Raw genomic sequence first — 19068 nt, forward strand, 5'->3', positions numbered from 1 at the left:
CTGGGCAGCATATGGGTGATAGTGCTGCTTGACTTCAGTCCCTTTTTGTGACATATCCAAATGTCTAAAAAACCAGTGAGTTTTTAAGAAGGAAAGTATTTGCACAGATTCTGAACAGATGTGAATTTAGCACATGGAGGAGCACAAATCAAACTGTTTTTTCTGAGGGAAAAGAAGAAAGATAATGACTACTGTTTTCCTTTCTTTTTGCTCAAGCCATTAGGTCCTTGAAGAGTGAAGCAGATTGGCAAGAGATCCTGAAGAAGGTGAAAGAGGAGGAAGAGGCGTCATCAGTTCCTACAGATCTCTTTAAGGTAAAGACACAGTATGTGTAGTTTAATGCTGTGGATGGTATCATGAAAATGCTATATTCCCAAGAAATGATTCAGGGAAGTCAGTCACTGTTACTGAAACTTCTGAGGCTGTTTTGGTTTGGTTTTTTATTTTATTTTCCTTTCTCTATTTTAAAAAGTCATACTATGGTACAATTCTTGTTAAGTTAGACAACGTACCCATCACAAGTGTGTGAGCCATTAGTTGTCATACTGGGAAAAATCCCTGGTTCTGATCCTTTGTAATGGCCTCTCCAGTTGTTCACCAGCTGGTCTTGTGGATTACTGTCCTTCTAGAGGAGTGCAGGGTTACTACAGTCTCTAATTATGTGAGTACATTGAAAAGTTTAATTACATCTGATTTGTAACCTGATAAAGTCACACATGCTGTATAAGGTGTCCTGTTATATCCTGAGTGTTAGTGAATGTTGCTAATGAGTCTGAATTTAAATATACATTAATTACAATTTTTTAAAAATAAATAAAAAAAAAATCTTGACACATTTTGAGAAGTGGGAATGTAAATTTAGTCCTTCAAGTTCTTAGTTCATTTTTCTCAGCTTCATTTGGACCTCTAAGCAGAATAGAACAGGAGATGCTGTTGCTCTTGAATGTATTGGGTCATATACAGAGCGTTCTGTATATACATATACATATATATATGTATATACATATACATCGTTCTGGAGCAAGAACCCTATTTTGCATGTTTTTGCTGGCTGAAAATGGAGACTTTTATAGTTCTCTTTGAAATTAGCTCATGATGAGTGCTAAAGGTTAGGGGGAAAAAAAATTTCTATTGACTTACCATACCATCCCGTATTATGCAATCTTGCTGCTGTGTGGAGAGTATCAGCAGAGGAAATATTTGGGACTCCATTTCCTAAAACTCATAGAAAACTGTCAGTCTCAGAGGGCATAGTTGGGCTTTTCTCTTCGTTACAGAGACACTGCTGGTACTCCAACATATTTATTTCTTAGAATGAACTAATAAAAACTCAAGTTACCCTCTTCATTTGAATTACATAAGGTACATCTTTTTGATGGAGAAAGGCAGGTAACCACTCTGATTCATTTTTCAGGATAAACCTGTGATTGGAGTGCATTCGTTCTCTGAAGGCATGAAGTTAGAGGCTGTGGACCCACTGGCTCCTTTTGTAATCTCTCCTGCTACAGTTCTCAAGGTACCAGGGTTCTTTAACTTGTCCTGCTAAGATTCAGTTCAATTGTTACTTCTCTTCTTAAATGCTCAGGAAATTCTCATGATATGATTATCTTAAAATCTTGAACTAGTTTTCAAATTAAGTATTTTGTGTGTCTCCCTTAGGGGACAGGCCGCCAGGAAAAAAAACCTACTGACAGTGAAGACATTGGTTTTGAAAGTAGGGGAAAGGTCCCATAAAGATACAAGCTCAAAAAGGTCAAATGGCTGAAATTGTCAAACTTAGATTTTTAAAATCAGATATAATCCCTCATAATCTGAGTATTGACTTGAAGATACATTTCGGGGTTTTGTTTTTGCAAAAGTTAATGTCATTTCTGTGTACAAGCTCTGATGTTTAAGTAGCCTGGTTCAAGGTAAAGTGTTTCTATCATGCAGTGTTGCTGTTTATTAAAGTTACCAAAAAGGGGAAGAGGGAGCAGTAGATCAGAATCTGCTACTTACAAGACCACATGGTTCTCTTTTGGCTAACTACAGGTATACAATGACAAATATTTCATGATAGAAATTGATGACTTGAGACCAGAGCGTACAACCAGCCAGTCTTACATTTGTCATGTCAACAGTGCTGGTATTTTCCCTGTACAATGGAGTCTGAAGAACGGCTTGCATCTCAGTCCCCCACCAGGTATGTTTGTGCAAGCTTGTCATGCTCACTCCTCTTTGAGGGAAGTAGATTGCCAATCCCCAGAGCACTACAACGCTTTTGCAAAAGAAACGCATGTAGTAGCACAAGCAAAGAACAAGAAAGATCAAATTCTGAGAAACAGGAGCTCTTGAGTTAGTGAAACTGAAGTTTCCTGGGTACGTGCCTGGATTTGAGAAGATGGCAGCGGCTGGGGATGCTGGTTGTGCATAAAAACCTGAACACTTGAACGAATGGAGTATTCATGCCAGCGCTGAAGGCAGTGTTGATTTCAGCATTAATTAAGAGGATAGCAGAAGCCTATAATCTTTGCATTGGATTTTTGCTTCTGGTCAAAATGGAACATGGTTATCCACTGTCTTATAATATTTTTAGAATATCTTATCACTTAGAAGTTAATGAAGTTTGTTGTTGTTTTTTTTTTTTCCAAGGACCTATCAGGCAAGGTAGCAGATTGCTGAAACATTGCTTTGGGACATAAGGGAATTAGGGAGTGATCCTTAGCTACTGAAATATTTATGCGTTTTCTCAAAATGGAAATGTCAGTGGTATTGTAAAACCAGGGACTCGATACTCTTATTCACCACCACAGAATTTGGCATGTTTTGGTTTAGCTGCTCGTGACATCAGAGGAGCAAAGAGTATAGGATGTTTGTCTCTTGCCTTTCCTTGGGTAAGGTACAAAAAGTGGCTTTGCTTGACCCAGCATTACCTAGAATTCTGCATGTGAAAGATGAAATCTCACTTTCTAGGCATGTGACTGGAGCTGAGAAAGATTTTAAGCTTCTCTTCTCATAGTCCCCCTGGAAATGGTGGGCATTCTGAATTGTCTCAAGAGTCTGACTGGTACTGATAAAACTGAGAAAAATAAATAGCTCTCTCTGAGGAGTAGTTGAAGTTAATGTTTTAGATTGTCACGGTAATACTATATTCTTAGACTAGTTTTAAAATTTTGTTTGATTTATTAAACCCTTGTCACAGGCATCCCTTCTACGGGAGTACTTCCAAGATACCACTGAAATAATCGCTGCAGTTGTTTCCTTGCTGATACACTGACAGCCTCAAACTATCATGGCAGCACACTTCTGCACCCAGTTCCTTTCAGTTACTTGCTTTTTATTAGACCACAGGGAAGCAAAGCATTTCCTCTGTGTAGAATTTAATTTGTCTTTTTCTTGGAGAGATGCTCTGTCTCCTGATGGATTCCATGTTAAGACATGTATGCAGATTTACAGCTGTTAGAAAACTTGATGAGCCCCTTAGGACGACTGACTGCCCTCTTTAATGACTTGGTGTTTTACATTTCTTTGAGAGAGTAATATGTTGGTATTGAGCACATTTTGGGTGCTCTATTTTTAAAAAAAATTTAAAAAAATGTTTCAGAGCTGACATGACATTAATGCAGTAATCTTGCAGAAACTTTGCCAGAATTTCTTCTGTATCCTGTGAAAAGGGTGCAAACGCTTCCCCAAGTTTCAATTGCTGCCCTTGTCTGCTTAGCAGATGTACTTGATTCACGCTTCAGGTTGTTCTCTGTGAAGTCACGTTTAGTTTGACGCCATTTCAAGTCAGAAATGGGAATCAAGGTGAGGCAGTGCCCAAAAGCCCCTCTGTACTGAAAATAAAGAGGATATCTCAAATACGTGAGAACCATGCTATGGGCTGACCTCAGATGGCTCAGTGAAGCCCAAGTCAGCTGGCAAACTTGAGTTGACCCAGTACTTCATGTCAGCTTCAAATGACTCATTTGTTCTCGTGCTGTTAAACTAACCCTTTTTCTTTTCCTTCACCTAGGTTATCCTGGGCAGGACTTTGATTGGGCAGACTACCTCAAACAATGTGGTGCTGAGGCAGCTCCCCAGAGCTGCTTCCCTTTGGTAAGGTTCTCTTGCAGAAAAATCTCTCTTTGTTGTGTGAATGACACTGTTGATTCCAGGGAGAAGAATCTTTTGCGTGGTTTTTACTTAAAGTACCTATGATAACCGAGGAGATGGAAGAGTTAAGAAAGTGCAAATGTATGTGAACAGTAGTAGGTGAATGCCAACTTCCTAGATAAGTGGTGGACCAAATGCTTTAGTTGTGATAAAGTAGATGGGAAAGAAATAAGTGTTTTGTAAAATTGAGATGTGTAAGAGTCCATGGAATAGTCATAAAACAGTATCAGTCCTTGGCACTCCTGTAATTGTGGCAACAGGGCCTTTTAATAGACCTTGTTTTGATTTACTTAGTGTACCCTTTCAATCTTCCTTCCTTTCAACTTGAAAAATTCATTCCATTGTATTAATCAATACCAAGTCATCTTAAATTAGTACCAAATAATCATTTTACATTAGTCAGTGCCTGAAGTACTTGCTAGATTTTGGGCTTTTGTTGGTTCAGTGACAGTATTGCTGTCTCCCAAAGCAGAATACCTTGTCAAGCAGAAAAGGATACTATTAACATCTGCTTTCCAATGCCATTTACAATACTTGGGCTATTGCAGCGCTTAGGGGAAGAAATTAAAATGAATAATTACCATTTTTTGAAGAGGGTGTTGCTGGCTATGAATTCTCATTGCCCTTGTTCTGTCTTGTAAGCTGTGGCATCTTAGAACAGGTCATTGAATTTATTATCCCTTTTCTGAGAAGAGTTGATCACAGTAGGCTAGTTCCAGAATTTGTAGTGTATTGATCCTGTAATTATGTTGCAGAGTGGCTCTGGGAGGAAGAGTCCTCTCTCTGGCTGTTCCTTCTTATCTTTAATTCAGGTGCTTCAGAACTGGATAAATACCCATTCTTACATTTTGGGAATTTTTTGATAAATGGGGACTAAATTGGTGAATAAAGCGAAATCCTGCTTATAAAAAAAATGTAAGATGAAAAGAAAGCTTCCTTTGCTGTCTGCCAGAACTCACTTGGATGAGGCAGGAATGTTATTTGCATATGTAAAATGGATTTCCAGGCTAACATAATAGCATAGACTGGTCAGACTATTAGTTGGACTTAGCACTTAGATAGCAAGCAGCAGAGAATTTCTGATTGCTTAGAATGCGCTCAATCCTTTCAGCGACCCTCAGCATCCTTATTTTTGAGTGCAAACATGTTCTTTTCTAGGTCTGTTTATAGAGCCTTTTTAAACTTAAATTCTTTGTAGTTCATAATATATCTTACTTGTATTCAATGTGCTAATTATCTGAAGTCTTCTCTGACTGCATGACTATCTTTCTACGTTACTCAAACACTGAGGCTTTCATGTGTTGCTCCTGTTTGTGGCTATTCGTATTGTACACTGGATATACAGATGAAGTATTCTGTCTTTTTCCTAGTTAACTTCTGACCATGGATTTAAAGAGAATATGAAACTTGAGGCTGTGAACCCAGTTGATCCTGAAGAAGTTTGCATTGCTACAGTCACCAAGTTGAAAGATTCCTACCTCTGGCTTCAGCTGGAGGGTAAGACTGATGTGGGAGAGGAGAGTAGCACTTGCATTGATTCTTCTGTAGTACCATCATCAAACCTGAGGAGTATCTGGAGCAAACTCAGTGCCTGCTGAGTATGGGCAGCAAATCATTGTTTCCTCAATGAAAACACAGCAAAACCCCATTTGCATTGTCTGTTTCCAGTTAGCCATGGATGGCAGTGCTTACTTAAGCCAGGCAGAAATGGCATTAGTGCACTGCAGTGTGTCAGTGCTAGGCTCGTGCGCTGTGCAAAGTGCTGATCAGTGTCTTTTACAAAGCAAGGGCCTTGTAACGTTTTTAGAAATGACTGACTCGCATTCTGAGCGAACTTTGACCAGACCTAGGAAAAAAACTTTTGGAGAGGTGCTTCATTAAGAAGAAGATGTCCTCTGTCAGCCGTTCTCCATTATAATCCCATTTCTTGATTGGAAGTATATCAGCATGCACTTACTGTGCACTGTGCATCTCTGCTAAACTGTGGGTGGCAAATTCCCATCTCCAGCCTTTAGGAGGAAGCAAATGAGGTCAGGAAAGAATCTGGTCAATAAGAGGATGAATAAACAATTGATACTGTGTTCCAGATATGCCATAAGTAAAAGTAGCTTCACTGGCAAACATATAGCAAGCATTAACCAAATGAGCTTTTCTGGTTTTATGAGTTGTTTCAATTTTTGCTTCTCTAAACTGAACAGGCTCCAAGAAGCCCGTCCCTGACTGTATAGTGAGCGTGGAATCAATGAATATATTTCCAGTGGGTTGGTGTGAGACGAATGGATATCAGCTCAGACCTCCTCGCAAAGCAATAGGTATCAGTTCTGTTTCTTTTTGCAGTGGTTAGCTGGGTTGATAGAGCTGGTGAGACCTTCAAGAGCAGGCTACTGCAGAATTATTGCAGGCATCACTAAATTTGGAAATGCTTACCATGTACAGAGAATCCATGCCTTGGGCATGTTCTTCGGGCTGTTAGGTCCAGCTGGAATCCCTACAACAACTCCAAAACAGGCAGTGTTGGCTTGAGACCCTTGCGCACTGTACAAATGCGTGGGAACAATCCATTAGTCACTATAAAGAAATCATATCTCTGCGTGTGCACACATGCCTGTGCTATGCATATATTTTTTGTCCAAGCTGTTCTTGCCATGTGTCTGGCCCTGATACTCATTTTAGACTTACACTTGTGCAAGTAAAATTAATGCCATGACAAAATGCTGTTGAGTGTGTACACATTTTGGAGTTGAAATAAAGGGGACTAGCTTTCTAAGTGGGCCAGATGGTTATGATCCCTTAGTGATGAAATGTGGAGAAGTAAATCCTACCTGTTTTAACTACACTAGTAAGTAGCATAACATAGTGTCTTCTCTCAACTGGTTCATGAGCTCTGTTTATTAAAGTTTAATGGGAGTTGGAGAAACTGAAGAACTTCCTGAATGTTTATTAAGTAAGATAATAAAATTGTAAGATTGGAATGAGCTGTCATTTACTGCAAGTCAAAGCAAGAGAAACTAATCCGAGACATGTCTGCGCTACCAAGGACAGAGGAGGAAGTGAGGGGGAACTTAATTAGAGAAAAAAAGTTTAAAAAAAAAATCCAGAAGTTTGCTAGTGATAAAGCCTGAAATTGCTGAAGAGGCACATATTGCATTACCTTGTTTAATATTATTATCTGATTGCAAAAGCTAGAATTAGTAAGTGGACCCAACACCTAGTTGACTTTCTTTGTTGCAACAGTGTTTTCCTCCATAGCAGTTGGCTTAAATCATATATGTTTCTAACCAGCTAATTTCATTCCACTTCAATGTTAAATGGTGTTCAAGCTCCCTGTGCCAGGAAAGTGGTGAGTTAGACCTATGAACCTAACCTTTGGTAAGGTTTTAGCACCTTTGGGTGCCGAAAAGGAAAGCATGTCATCCCTTTTTGGTTGGTATTACCGGTAGTTTAGGGGCTATGGTGCAAACAAAGATGCACAACAGGTGAGAATTCCTAGAAGACTGGGGATATGCATGCCTGATTTAATGAGTTTTTGGTGAAAGCTGAAGTAAACCTTTTGGCTTACATGGACCAGCATGTCTCTAGTGCAGATGGGCCAGCTATCTAACACTGCAGTGACTTTGAACATAGATTCTTTTTGACAGAAAACTTAGAGGAAATGAGTCTAGTATATATATTGTACTAGAAGTTTCATTTGTTTGCCTCCTGTACTTTGCTGTTTATATTCTCTTCTTCCTTTCAGTAAATAAGCAGAAAAAAATTGCAGTAGTTCAACCAGAGAAACAGTAAGTAACAGGTTTTTTGCTTTTATTTTTTGTTGGGGTTTGGTTTTGGTTTTTTTCCATTTTCTAATTGGTAAATGATGTTGTCTTAGGGGAGATTTAGCTTTACAGAAGCTGACGGTTGAGAGGTCCCACAATCCATTTATCTTAATGGTGCTAGTTCCTGTTGATGTTGAAAAAGACCTCTTGCACTGCTGTAGTAGGAGATCGAAAGCACGGAATTTGTTTTTTAGCAATGCCACTCAGCTGAATTATTGAATAGGTCAAATCATTGAAGTTCTGGGGTTGAAATTGTTGATCTTTCATTTTTAAGATTGCATTATCTGTGAGTACTAGAGTGCATTTCAGAAAAACTAGCCTGATCTTAAGACTGTGTTTGTAAGTTTGTGCTTGAGCCTTTTTTTTAATGGTGATTAATAGGGAAAATTACTGGATTCCCTTTTGATTGTATTCCTTTCTCAAATAATACCGATTCTGTAATGTAAACATGCTTAGAAAATGTGGCTGCCTTAACATGTGGCTCTGATTTTGCACAGCTGATCAGAAAATTTGGCTTGAGTGCAAGTGCTGTCATTTAGTAGATGAACTTCTGGTAGTTCCTTCCCACATTAAATTTGGCCCAGACTAGCCAAAAAGGAGAGTTCTACTAATATCTACAGTTCATCTATAAACTCTTTGTCATGCATATGAAACTCCTTCACGTCAGCCTGCTCAAAAATGCTCAGTAGAATGCCTGACAGTTGGTTTTATTGACTCTTACAGCTTTAAACACCAGATCTGTCAGTAGTCCTGCCAATGTTTTCATTGCTCCTAAAATACTGAGCAGACTGTTCTTCCATGTTTTGTAATTGGGATTCTTATCAGAATACTCGAGTCATTTTAGTTTAAAATCCATCTTTTTCAAAATGCATAAGGTAAGACTGTACACTGCCTTGTGCCATGAAATGAAGTTAAAAGGAGACAGAAAATGTAAACTATTGTCAGTAGCTTTGTGCAATGTGTTTATCAGCATGGTAGCCCATATACTTCAAGCGACGAAGGATTGGTGCTAGCTGTAGCAGTACTGTAGTCCTTTCCAAATTGAATTTTATAGTCTGTTAGTAACTGAGAGGTGACCATCCCTACCAGCTGTCCCTTTTCCAACCTTTTCTTCTTTTCATTTCAGAATTTTGTCTTCAAGGACAGTTCATGATGGACTAAAGAACCAGGAACTGAACTCATCTGACTCAGGTACTGATCAGAGAGGGCAGGCTGACAAACACAAAGTCCTGTAACAGTTCAGCTGCCTTGTGGCTCAGCTGTTTAAGACTCTTCTGTTAGGAGATGGGAGAGGAGGAAAGAGTTTGAAGATTTTCATCCCTTGATGATTTGTTGAACTTCAAAAAAGAGTGAAACAAACAAAACCATACAATTACTTGTGTCTTGCAATTGATCTGTACATTAAACCAGGAAATTAGATTTTTACACCAGAACATTCCCCCCGGAAGCAGAGAATATGTAGAACTAAATGTGCGCTGTGACCTATGCAGATGATTTTTTTTTTTATTGTCACCTGTTGTGTTTAATAATGTTGGGAGAAACACAACAGGCGCACTGCATCTGTGCTCTTGAGATGTTAGATTCTAGCTTTGGAAAGCAGGTTTGTCGGTTTTTTATGATAACTTCATCATCACGATAAACAAAGGCAATTGAAACAGTAAACTGCTTTGTGTGCCAGATGGTGAAATCTAATAATTTTCTAAACTGTTGCAAGAATGAATGTGATGAATAAGTACATCTGCTGGTGAAACAGTCATACAGATCTATCTGTTTGGCAACAAAATGCCTCTTCTGCTGTTTTCTGTACAGTGAAATGCACATCTGAAGCTGCACCAAATGCAAGTTTTATAGAAATGATTTGTGCCTGCTTAGCATTTTAATGGGCTTTTAATAGTGTCATAATGTAAATTTGACTTCATTTATTTATCTGCCATTTATCAACTACTGAATTTAAGATCTTTAAGTGATAGTGCTGCTCAATCAAGAAAAACTGTAACACTGCTAGGGTAAAACAATTTTGTATTTATACATAAGTATCTTACAATACATATTATACATGACTTTAATTTTGAGCAGCATTCAACCATTTAATAGGTTTAGCAAACTTGATGTCACTTCATCAAAGGCCACTTCATCAGTTGCTGTATCTTTTGTTTGCTGGTTGAGGGAGAAGAGTCTAAAAATGCAAAGCAATGTGATATTGCAGTTTAGGATAAACAGTGGAGAATAACTTTGCCAGCTTCTCTGGTGGCAGAAGTTTAGGGGAGAGGTAATTACTTGACTGGCAAAATGGTCCAGAATTGCTGTGTAGGAAGTGCTTCTGCTATAAAAATTTGGGATTGTCATCTTCTTGCCTGTTCTCTGTGGTATAATACCATAGAGCATCAGACTAGCCTGGAAGAAACGTTTCTTTTCTGATAAATGACCAACTTCATTTCCTATAGTTCGACAATTTGCAAGCACATGTGTGAAGTATGATAAATACTTTGGCAACATAGATTAACTAGTGCTGTCACTGCAAACGTGACACTGAAACTACCTGGAATTCATGTCATTCAAGACTTTTTCCCCTCCTTTTTTACAGCAGGCAAAATATTCCGCCTTGCAAGAAGTCATTCTTTGCTGGAGAGGTTGTAGCGTGTGATTTAAATCTTTATTTTCTCATTTCTCAGTGGTAATTAACGGAAAGTACTGCTGCCCAAAGATCTACTTCAACCACCGGTGCTTCTCGGGGCCTTACCTTAACAAAGGCAGGATTGCAGAGCTTCCTCAGTCTGTGGGACCTGGGAACTGTGTTCTTGTTCTGAAAGAGGTAAGGAGGTTGTACGTAGTGGACCTGCATATAGCAGTGTATCATAAATGCTAGAGTGTCTCTATAATTATAGATGGGTAATTAATAAATTTAAGCTGATGATGAGTAAAGAGATTTTCTTGTATAACATCAAGTATAAATCATGGAGTGTTTTATGAATGGCTGGAAAGAGTAAAAGCCCCTCATCTATCAGAGTTACAGTTAGCCTCCTACTGCTAAACTTTATTTTAGGTTAAAACAGAGTAACCTGTAATTACCACAGTCAAAGGAGTTAGAGCCTTTTTATAGCTGTTATAAATGCTTCAATTTTAATTAACAGAATTAGTTTCAGATAAACCCAAAATTCCTTTAGAGTTTGCAGTGTTGATGTTAGAAAAGAGGAAATACAGATTTTCTTAGTAGAAATTACAAACTATTTTCGGTAATTGGAAAATTAAAACAATTCTTTGTGTTTTATAAGTTGCATACGATTTGCAAAGATCAGATGGATTTGTGGTTTTGCTTTCTAACGTAACTGAGAGAGGAGAAGAGGGAGGAAGAGGCCATTCTTGAGTGCCAGAGAGCCTCTTCTCCAGAAGGTGTTTCACAGCAAATTTACAGATATTTTAATACAATAATTGTTTTTCTGAAATCTCCAAAAAAGTGATGGGGTGGTTATTATCTGACCTGAGAGGCCAAAAGTTTCCCAAGCCTTAACTATATGCGCACACTTGAGCTCTCATGACATGATGACTTTAAATGCAGAAATTGGCTCAGCATCTCTGGGATTTTTACCTTCCCTACCGTGTATCATACCTGGGAGAGACCTTTAAAGACTTTCTGGCAAACATGCTGTAAAACAAGAGTCTGGTGGACAAGAGTCAAGCTGATTATTGAAAAAGCTCCATTTTTGCATACAGAAAAGTACCCCATCCTTTCTGCAAGTTTCAGTACTCTGATGTAAGCACTCCAAAAGTGCAAGTGTGAAATTCTGTGGCACCTTCATTTAACCTTGAAGGCTTAATCTGCTTCACTGCCTGAAAGTATAAAGTATGCACAAATCCGGCTGAAGTACAGACATTGAGTATTGCTAAAAGTTCAACCAGTATGTTTAGCTGTATTCATTTCAGTTATGACTCTTGCTCAATGTGTGAATCCTAGAGTGAGTTTAGTACTTGCATTATATTTACTACTCCTCTTTTGAAATACAGACATCTAGACTGCTGCATTAGTAGGACTGAAGCTGCAAGTTTGTTATGTCAAGAGTCTGATGCACCCAATTTGGGAATGATTTCAAATAAGCACATACTGAAAATAAGAAATACAATTTGAATGCACATTTTGTGCTATCCCTAGCTAACTTCAGGCTATTCACAACTTTCAGTTACTTTACAGCACCAGGGAAATTCTCGTTTTATTATAGTACAGGCCTTATCATGGTTCACAAAAGCAAAACAGGGGAGCTTAAGATTCTGCAGTATGATTTTGTAGCAAGTAGTGGGTTGGCAGGCAGCAAAATCCTGCAGCATTTTTTGGCACATCTTTGCCTGTCAAACAATCTCTAAGATAATCACTCAGCTTTACCCAAGGTTATGCAAGTTTTGTAGTATTCAGCCCCAGGGTTTAATTTAGTGACGTGTAATTCAAGGGCAGTGACTTGGAAATTGCTAGATACACTCATGACTCTGCAGGCAAATTCTGAAGGTTTGGCAAGGTCCAAAGTGTCAACTGCTCTCAGTTTTCATTTTGGCAGTATCAGGAGGCATCTGTAATCTTGCTGTGAATGAGTGCTTTGATGCTAGATAATTTGGATGAATAGAAGTAATTTCCTATTCTATTCTGGCACTTTAAAACAGATTTATTGTACAAATAACTTCAACTTATTTTCTCCTCTTCCCTCCCTCACTGTAGGTTCTCACTTTATTGATCAATGCAGCTTACAAACCTAGCCGTGTCCTGCGAGAACTGCAGCTGGATGAAGAGGCTGCGTGGCATGGGCATGGAGAGACCCTAAAAGCCAAGTAAATTCTTGTCCTGTTCCCCACCTGGTTGATCCCAATAGCAATGTTCTCTGCAGTCTATGCTTTAACTTCTCACATTCCAGGGAAGGGAAAATTGCTTATAGCACATCAAGATGCTGACAGATTAAACTTCCAAACCTTTATAAACTTCTTTATGAATGTCTGATGAAGTGCATCTGATTTTAATGCTCCTTAATATGCCAGGTGTGCTCTGCTACTGGCAGGTAAGCAGCTAGTGGTGAAGTAAGAATGGTGTTGTCCTGCCACAATATAGCATATCCACCGGCAGACCTACAGGTGAGGTTTAGGATAGTTTAATTCACCTGAAGATAGTTGTAAATATTTTAAAGCAGAAGCACATACTGCTTAGGAAGCTTCTCAGACTTCCATGGCATTTCCACGCAAACTTCTCAGGGGAAGAAGATTCCTCTGAAATTAAGTGGTGCTCTGAAATGGCCTGGCGTGGAAGTCTTCCTTGCTTCTTTGCAAGATTATTTTGTGGCTAGGAAAAAAGCAGTGATCATATTTGCATATATTTGATAAATCCAGATACTCCTTTATAGTCTAGTGATGATCTTGTAATTAGGTCACTGTGTTTGCATACTAGAGATTAGATTTTCCCAATATGCCGTAGCACACATTCCTACATAGGTCTGAACACGTCAGTAACTCTTTTGTTGGATCAGTTTCATGTGTAAAAAGACACCTTTCCACATATTGAAGGATTGCTCTGGATTTGGACAATAGGAGGATCATTATGAAAGGTTAATGTAAATGGCGGATGTAGCTAAAGAACAGAGAAAAGAATTATTTCGGTTTCACTGAAGTTGCTGCGTGCTTTCTTTTGTCACTAGTGACACCAGGGATATCTGGACTACGATATATAATATATCTCTTTTTTTCAATGCATTAACTAGATACTTGCAGGCCTGAGACATCCCTAATAGATATCAGCACGTGCCATTAGCTGCGCTGGGAGAACAAAGCAGAAATGATGAATGACTTGGGCAGATATTTCACAGTGCGGCTCTGTCAGTGTCATGGCAAGGCTGATGAAGAAAAAGAAATCTTTTCTTAATTTAAATCAAACAAGAGCAATATGTGGAGTCATGGCAAGTGACTGTCCTGACGAATTGTTCAGCAGTTAGATGAAAGCTGATTGGAAATGTGACAGTAGTTCATTTGTTTGCCATAGTACGTGCATAGAATGGCTCACTAGAAGTTGTCTGCTGTTACCTTGTATTAGCTGAATTGGCGCACTCTGTCTTGGTTTTAGAGACCAGCTGTCCACATCACAGTGGACACTTCTGCAGTCCCATAATAACAAAGAACAAACCATCTGTGAACAAAGAAAACAAAACATCTGAACTCTGGGATAGTCCTCTCAGATAGTATTTTATAGTTGTGGGCAGAGCAGCGTTGCTGTGTTTGGTACTGCAGGCATCTCTCCAGTGCTGGCTTTTTTTCTTTGCTGGAGGATCGGTCATAAGAGACAGGACTACCTGTTTCCTGGGCTGGTCAGTCCATAAAGTTCCTCATTGCTCAAATTTTCCCCTTTTCTCAAAGCAAGATTCTTGTGCACCTTTCAGTGAAGTACTTTAATCCTGGTAATTAGAGGATTCCTGAATTATGACTGCATTTTCAATGTTAGGTACAAAGGGAAGAGCTACCGTGCAACTGTGGAAGTTGTGAGGACGGCAGATCAGGTGGCAGATTTCTGTAGAAAAACATGCATCAAGCTGGAATGTTGTCCAAACCTCTTCGGCCCTCAGATGGTGCTGGATAAGTGTTCAGAGAACTGCTCTGTCCTGACAAAGACTAAATACAGTGAGTAGGCAGCTGATCTCCAACTGAGGTGGGGCTTGGGGTGTTATGTTTTGGGTTTCTCCTGGCTTTGGCTCCAGAAGGAATCCAAAGTACATTGCTTTCCTTACACAAGGAGCAGCTCAAGCACTACGTACGCAAGCCTACAAAATATCCATGTGCCAGTGTGTAGGGAAGAAAAAAATAATTTTGTATTAAGTTGTAATACCATGGATTGACTTCTTGTTGTATTTGGGACAAGAACTGACTCTAATATTGTAATTTAAGTGGCATTGTAATTGCTTTTGCCATTTTGTTGTGGAACAAAATAAAATAACTTCAAACTCTTTTCTTAGCTTACAGGTTTTTTAGGGGGTTTTTGAACTAACTTCAACCATTTGACATTGCGAGAACAAACAGTGCATTAAGGCCATGTCTAAAAACTATGAAACATCACAAGTAAATTGGACCAAGTCTGTAGCTGATGATTTTTGTATATAATCTGTAATTTTTGGCTTCTCAGAGATAGAGGAAGTAAGTCTTTATAGGGCAGATAAAATTGCTTAGTAACTCTTCTTTAAACCAAATGGAAGAGGAAAATATAGACATACTAATTTTGAAGTTTTGCAGAATTGGGATTTCTACTGGGACGTGTCCTTCTAGTGGTTTTACAGTCCTGATGATGGACAAACATAGTAACTACTGATACTGAAAGTGCATTTCAACACAATGCTCCTTTCTTCTGTCCTGGTAGCACACTATTATGGAAAGCGGAAAAACAAGCGGATAGGTAGGCCTCCAGGTGGCCACAGTAACCTGGAAGTAGCCATGAAGAAACCAAATAAAAGACGGAAGAGACGAAAACATTTTTTTGTTCATAAGAAAAAACGTTCTTCTACTTCAGTGGATAACACTCCAGCTGGATCTCCCCAGGTACGAGATTGCCAGCAACTTTAATAGATACAGAATGTGGTCTTTGACCAGCTACATTTGAAACCACGGACTGTTAGTTCCTTGTAACCTCAGGTTACAGCAGACAAATGGATGGCAATTGTTGTTTTTCTCCTAAACTTCCCAGTTTTATATTTTATTGATTTTTTTTTTTTTTTTTTAAACCTTACCTCTTCAGGGCAGTGGGGGAGAAGAGGAGGATGACCAGGACGAGGTAGATGAAGAATCTCTGACTGAGGACAGTACCTCAGAGCACCAAGATGAATTGCTTGAGGAATCAGAGGTATCAGAGAAGAAATCACTGTCGTCCTCTCCTACACAGAGTGAACTGTCTCATTCCCTGGCTCAGGACCGAGACAAGCGGAAGAGGAAGCTCAGGACCTTTTCCTTTTCTGATGATGAAAATAAACCTCCTTCACCAAAGGTAACTTCGAATGTAGATTTCTGTTCTAGCTTGCTCACTGTTGGGCAAGCACGAATATCTTAGGAGTATTAACTGTCATACGTGTGTTCTCATAAAATACTCTGCTACCCCGTAAAAGGCATTGTGAAGACACTACAGAATAATTAAAAATCATTATTTTTATTATAGTAGTATTACAGGACTGTAATGAAGACTAAACAGAAAGCTGTAGACAGAATGGTGAATGTTTCCCAGCTGTTGGCACTCCTCTTGGTTCAACCAGAGCAGTGATGTTGTGTTGACCAAATCCTGGGTTTAGATCCCTGCTTACTGGCTCTAACGATGTTACAGCCTCCGCCCTCAGCACAATGCTGTTCAGCACATCTGTGCTAACCAAGAAGCCTCTACAATTTGAGCTCCCCTTTAGAGCTTTATTTGGCAGTTGAAGGTTTGAGTGTGGAGGAGTAGAGGGTTGTGTTGGTCAGTTGCATATGTAATATTTTGGGAATTCTTTCTGTGCTGGGTGGCTTGTGTAGGACATAAAGATGGAAGTTGCTGAAAAGCTGCACCTGGACAGTAACCCTCTGGAATGGAGCGTGGCTGATGTCGTACGATTCCTCAAATCCACTGACTGTGCACCACTGGCGAGAATTTTCCTTGATCAGGTATTGTTTTCTGTCTGTTAAAATGTTGAATCTGTCACTTTGCTTCTTACCCTCTAATGAATCACAAAAAGAAGGTAGTTTAAATTTTATAATAGGGTTTTGAGGAAACAAATGCACACACAACCTTCTGCAGATTGAGAGAGGAGAGTTAAGGAATGACCAGAATTTTTCAGGTTTCATAGTATTTGGTGGAGGTCATTTTGGTCTGTGGGGCATCTGAATCCCAAAACTGTTGAGAATGCCTACAGCCGAGCACCATGAAGGCAGGAGCCTGTTTTCTAGGAAATAGACTTTTGCCACTTGTGTTGACTTTTCCAAATGATAAATATTTTAAATTCTGCAGACTAACTGCAGGTATCACAGTGTTGTAGAGCTGCACAACAAGTGAACGTTTTCGTATTAAAGTATGACAATTAGAGTACAAACACGAGTCAAGTTAACATTGTACTTGCATCTTGGTTAAAATTTGCCATAAAAAAAAATCATCTGTCAAAACTGTAGTACTGGAACTAATGATAGGTATGGTTTGTGGTAGATGTTCCAGAAGATGCTTTCCCTTGTAGAACCTGTGTTTCTATGGAAAGATACAGAGGTTAGGTAAAATGACTTTCTGCATGAAATTTCCTTGGTTTCTGTTGTTAGGTTGATGATTTATTTTTTTTTGTTACAATAGCATCGCGTGAGATTCTGTCCCTTAGCCAGTGAATTTGAGCTGACATTTTGAGAAAGGAGATAATTTGTTGTGAAAAAGATTTTTTTCAAGCTGCCTGGAGTAGCATGAAAGAAACGTCTAATTCATAAACGGTCATGAATCTGAAATTACAGCAAGTCAAAGCTGAAGGAGCAGGGAAAATAAAAATGCAAAGTCACTGTGGAGTTTTTCTCTTCTGACAGGAAATTGATGGCCAGGCACTGTTGCTGCTGACCCTGCCCACCGTTCAGGAGTGTATGGACTTGAAGCTTGGGCCAGCCATTAAACTTTGCCATCACATTGAGAGAGTCAAACTTGCCTTTTACCAGCAGTTTGCTAACTGAGGAGCAGCCAAGTTGAAGTGGACCTTTGAAGCACAACTACAGAAACATGCTCCTTTCTATCTAGCAAGGAAAGCCAAATGAAGTTAAACTGAAGCCCTGGTGACCTAAGAGCATCTGTCAGCCTCAGTTTTTCACTTTGACAAAAGGAAGACAACATCTGGAGCAAAATGCCAATGCAAACACAGGGGCTACTCTACCAGCTGCCAGCTTGGGAACACAATAGTCTCTTGCTCTATGGTTCCCTTTTTTTAATGTATTTTTTAATGATTACAGAAAAGTCTCCTCTGGTGGGAAATGACATTTCAATAGTTCTGTTGGCACGGAACTTTAAAAGGAGAAACAGATCCTGTTTACGTTAGCATGTAGGCTGCCAGAAATAACCTTTCTCTGTTCCTGATGATTCACAAATCCCCTTCCCTCCCTGTGGACGAACACTTGCTTTACCACAGCACTGGCTTTGGAATGTGCTCTTTGCACATTCGTGTATTAATGTTGAGTTTTTTAATGAATTTGTTCATTGTTAGGACAACAATGTGGCCACAGGGTTCTGAATGTACAGTATAGCAAGAGTGTGGTTCCTTTGGGGTTCTTTTTTTTTCTTGACGTTTATTTTGGGGTTTTTTTATTTCATTGTTGTTGGGGTTTCGTTATGGTTCGGTTTTACTACCTCTGTAGCCTGAACAGTAGAAGTGATGAACTAAAAAGGGAGGGAACTACTTCTTCTGGATAAATTCTCTGTAGCTGCACAGCAGTCTCTCCTCTGTAGGCATGTCAGGAGCACAAACCAGTATCAGCATACAGAGCTGCTGTTCCAAAGCTTTAGCTGAAACCTGTGTAGGCTTAACCTGGATGTTACCTTTTTCTCCGATGTCAGAAATCTTAATTATTTTGCACTTCTCTTACAGATGGGCTGTAGGAAAAAAGGAAGGAAAGAGAAAGTGCCTCTGCATTTTCTATATTTTGGTTGTCAGATAAAATTTCCTTTTTTTTTTTTTTTTTAATTGTGTGAAGTTATTTCCTTGTTCTTATAGCAAACAATTGGGCCATGTACACAGAGCCTGTCAGCAGACTTTTGCTTTGCTACCTGAACATCTTTTTAGACAATACACTAAGAAAACTGCTATCAATAGAGGACTGCAACTTAGCTCTACCGGTGTTTGCATACTGGAAACTACCTTATGAGCATGACTGTGTATTTTTAACTATTTACAACTGCTCAGGATCAGACTTGATGAAAATGTGGGGAGTTGGGATGGAGTTTGTGTGCATTCTTTAGAGAAAAGGAAAGGACCAGGGGGACATCTAATTCCATTAGTACACCCACAGTAGGATGAACCCCTGATTTTAATTTTCCAGGGTAATAAAACCCAATCAGCCACTTGCTGTAGGCCTGTGCTTTACACTTTAAGTAACAGGGTTTACCTTACTTTCCGTTAAAGATGTGGGAAAA

General features: G+C 39.2%; 1 protein-coding gene across 1 annotated transcript in view; it reads left to right on the plus strand.

Annotated features, from left to right (window-relative positions):
* SFMBT1 (Scm like with four mbt domains 1) overlaps window positions 1-18036 on the plus strand; it is a 74547-nt gene extending 56511 nt beyond the window's left edge. The window contains exons 7-21 of the mRNA XM_075761877.1: window positions 217-314; window positions 1415-1516; window positions 2032-2182; window positions 3995-4077; window positions 5505-5631; window positions 6333-6446; window positions 7871-7913; window positions 9076-9140; window positions 10622-10761; window positions 12652-12761; window positions 14413-14588; window positions 15319-15497; window positions 15694-15939; window positions 16455-16583; window positions 17478-18036. Of these exons, the coding sequence (XP_075617992.1) occupies window positions 217-314; window positions 1415-1516; window positions 2032-2182; window positions 3995-4077; window positions 5505-5631; window positions 6333-6446; window positions 7871-7913; window positions 9076-9140; window positions 10622-10761; window positions 12652-12761; window positions 14413-14588; window positions 15319-15497; window positions 15694-15939; window positions 16455-16583; window positions 17478-17618 (1904 nt within the window). The 3' untranslated portion in view covers window positions 17619-18036. The remainder of the gene's footprint in view (window positions 1-216; window positions 315-1414; window positions 1517-2031; window positions 2183-3994; window positions 4078-5504; window positions 5632-6332; window positions 6447-7870; window positions 7914-9075; window positions 9141-10621; window positions 10762-12651; window positions 12762-14412; window positions 14589-15318; window positions 15498-15693; window positions 15940-16454; window positions 16584-17477) is intronic.
* Window positions 18037-19068: the final 1032 nt, after the last annotated feature.

This window comes from Balearica regulorum, chromosome 10, assembly GCF_011004875.1.
Source record: "Balearica regulorum gibbericeps isolate bBalReg1 chromosome 10, bBalReg1.pri, whole genome shotgun sequence".
Lineage (NCBI taxonomy): Eukaryota > Metazoa > Chordata > Aves > Gruiformes > Gruidae > Balearica > Balearica regulorum.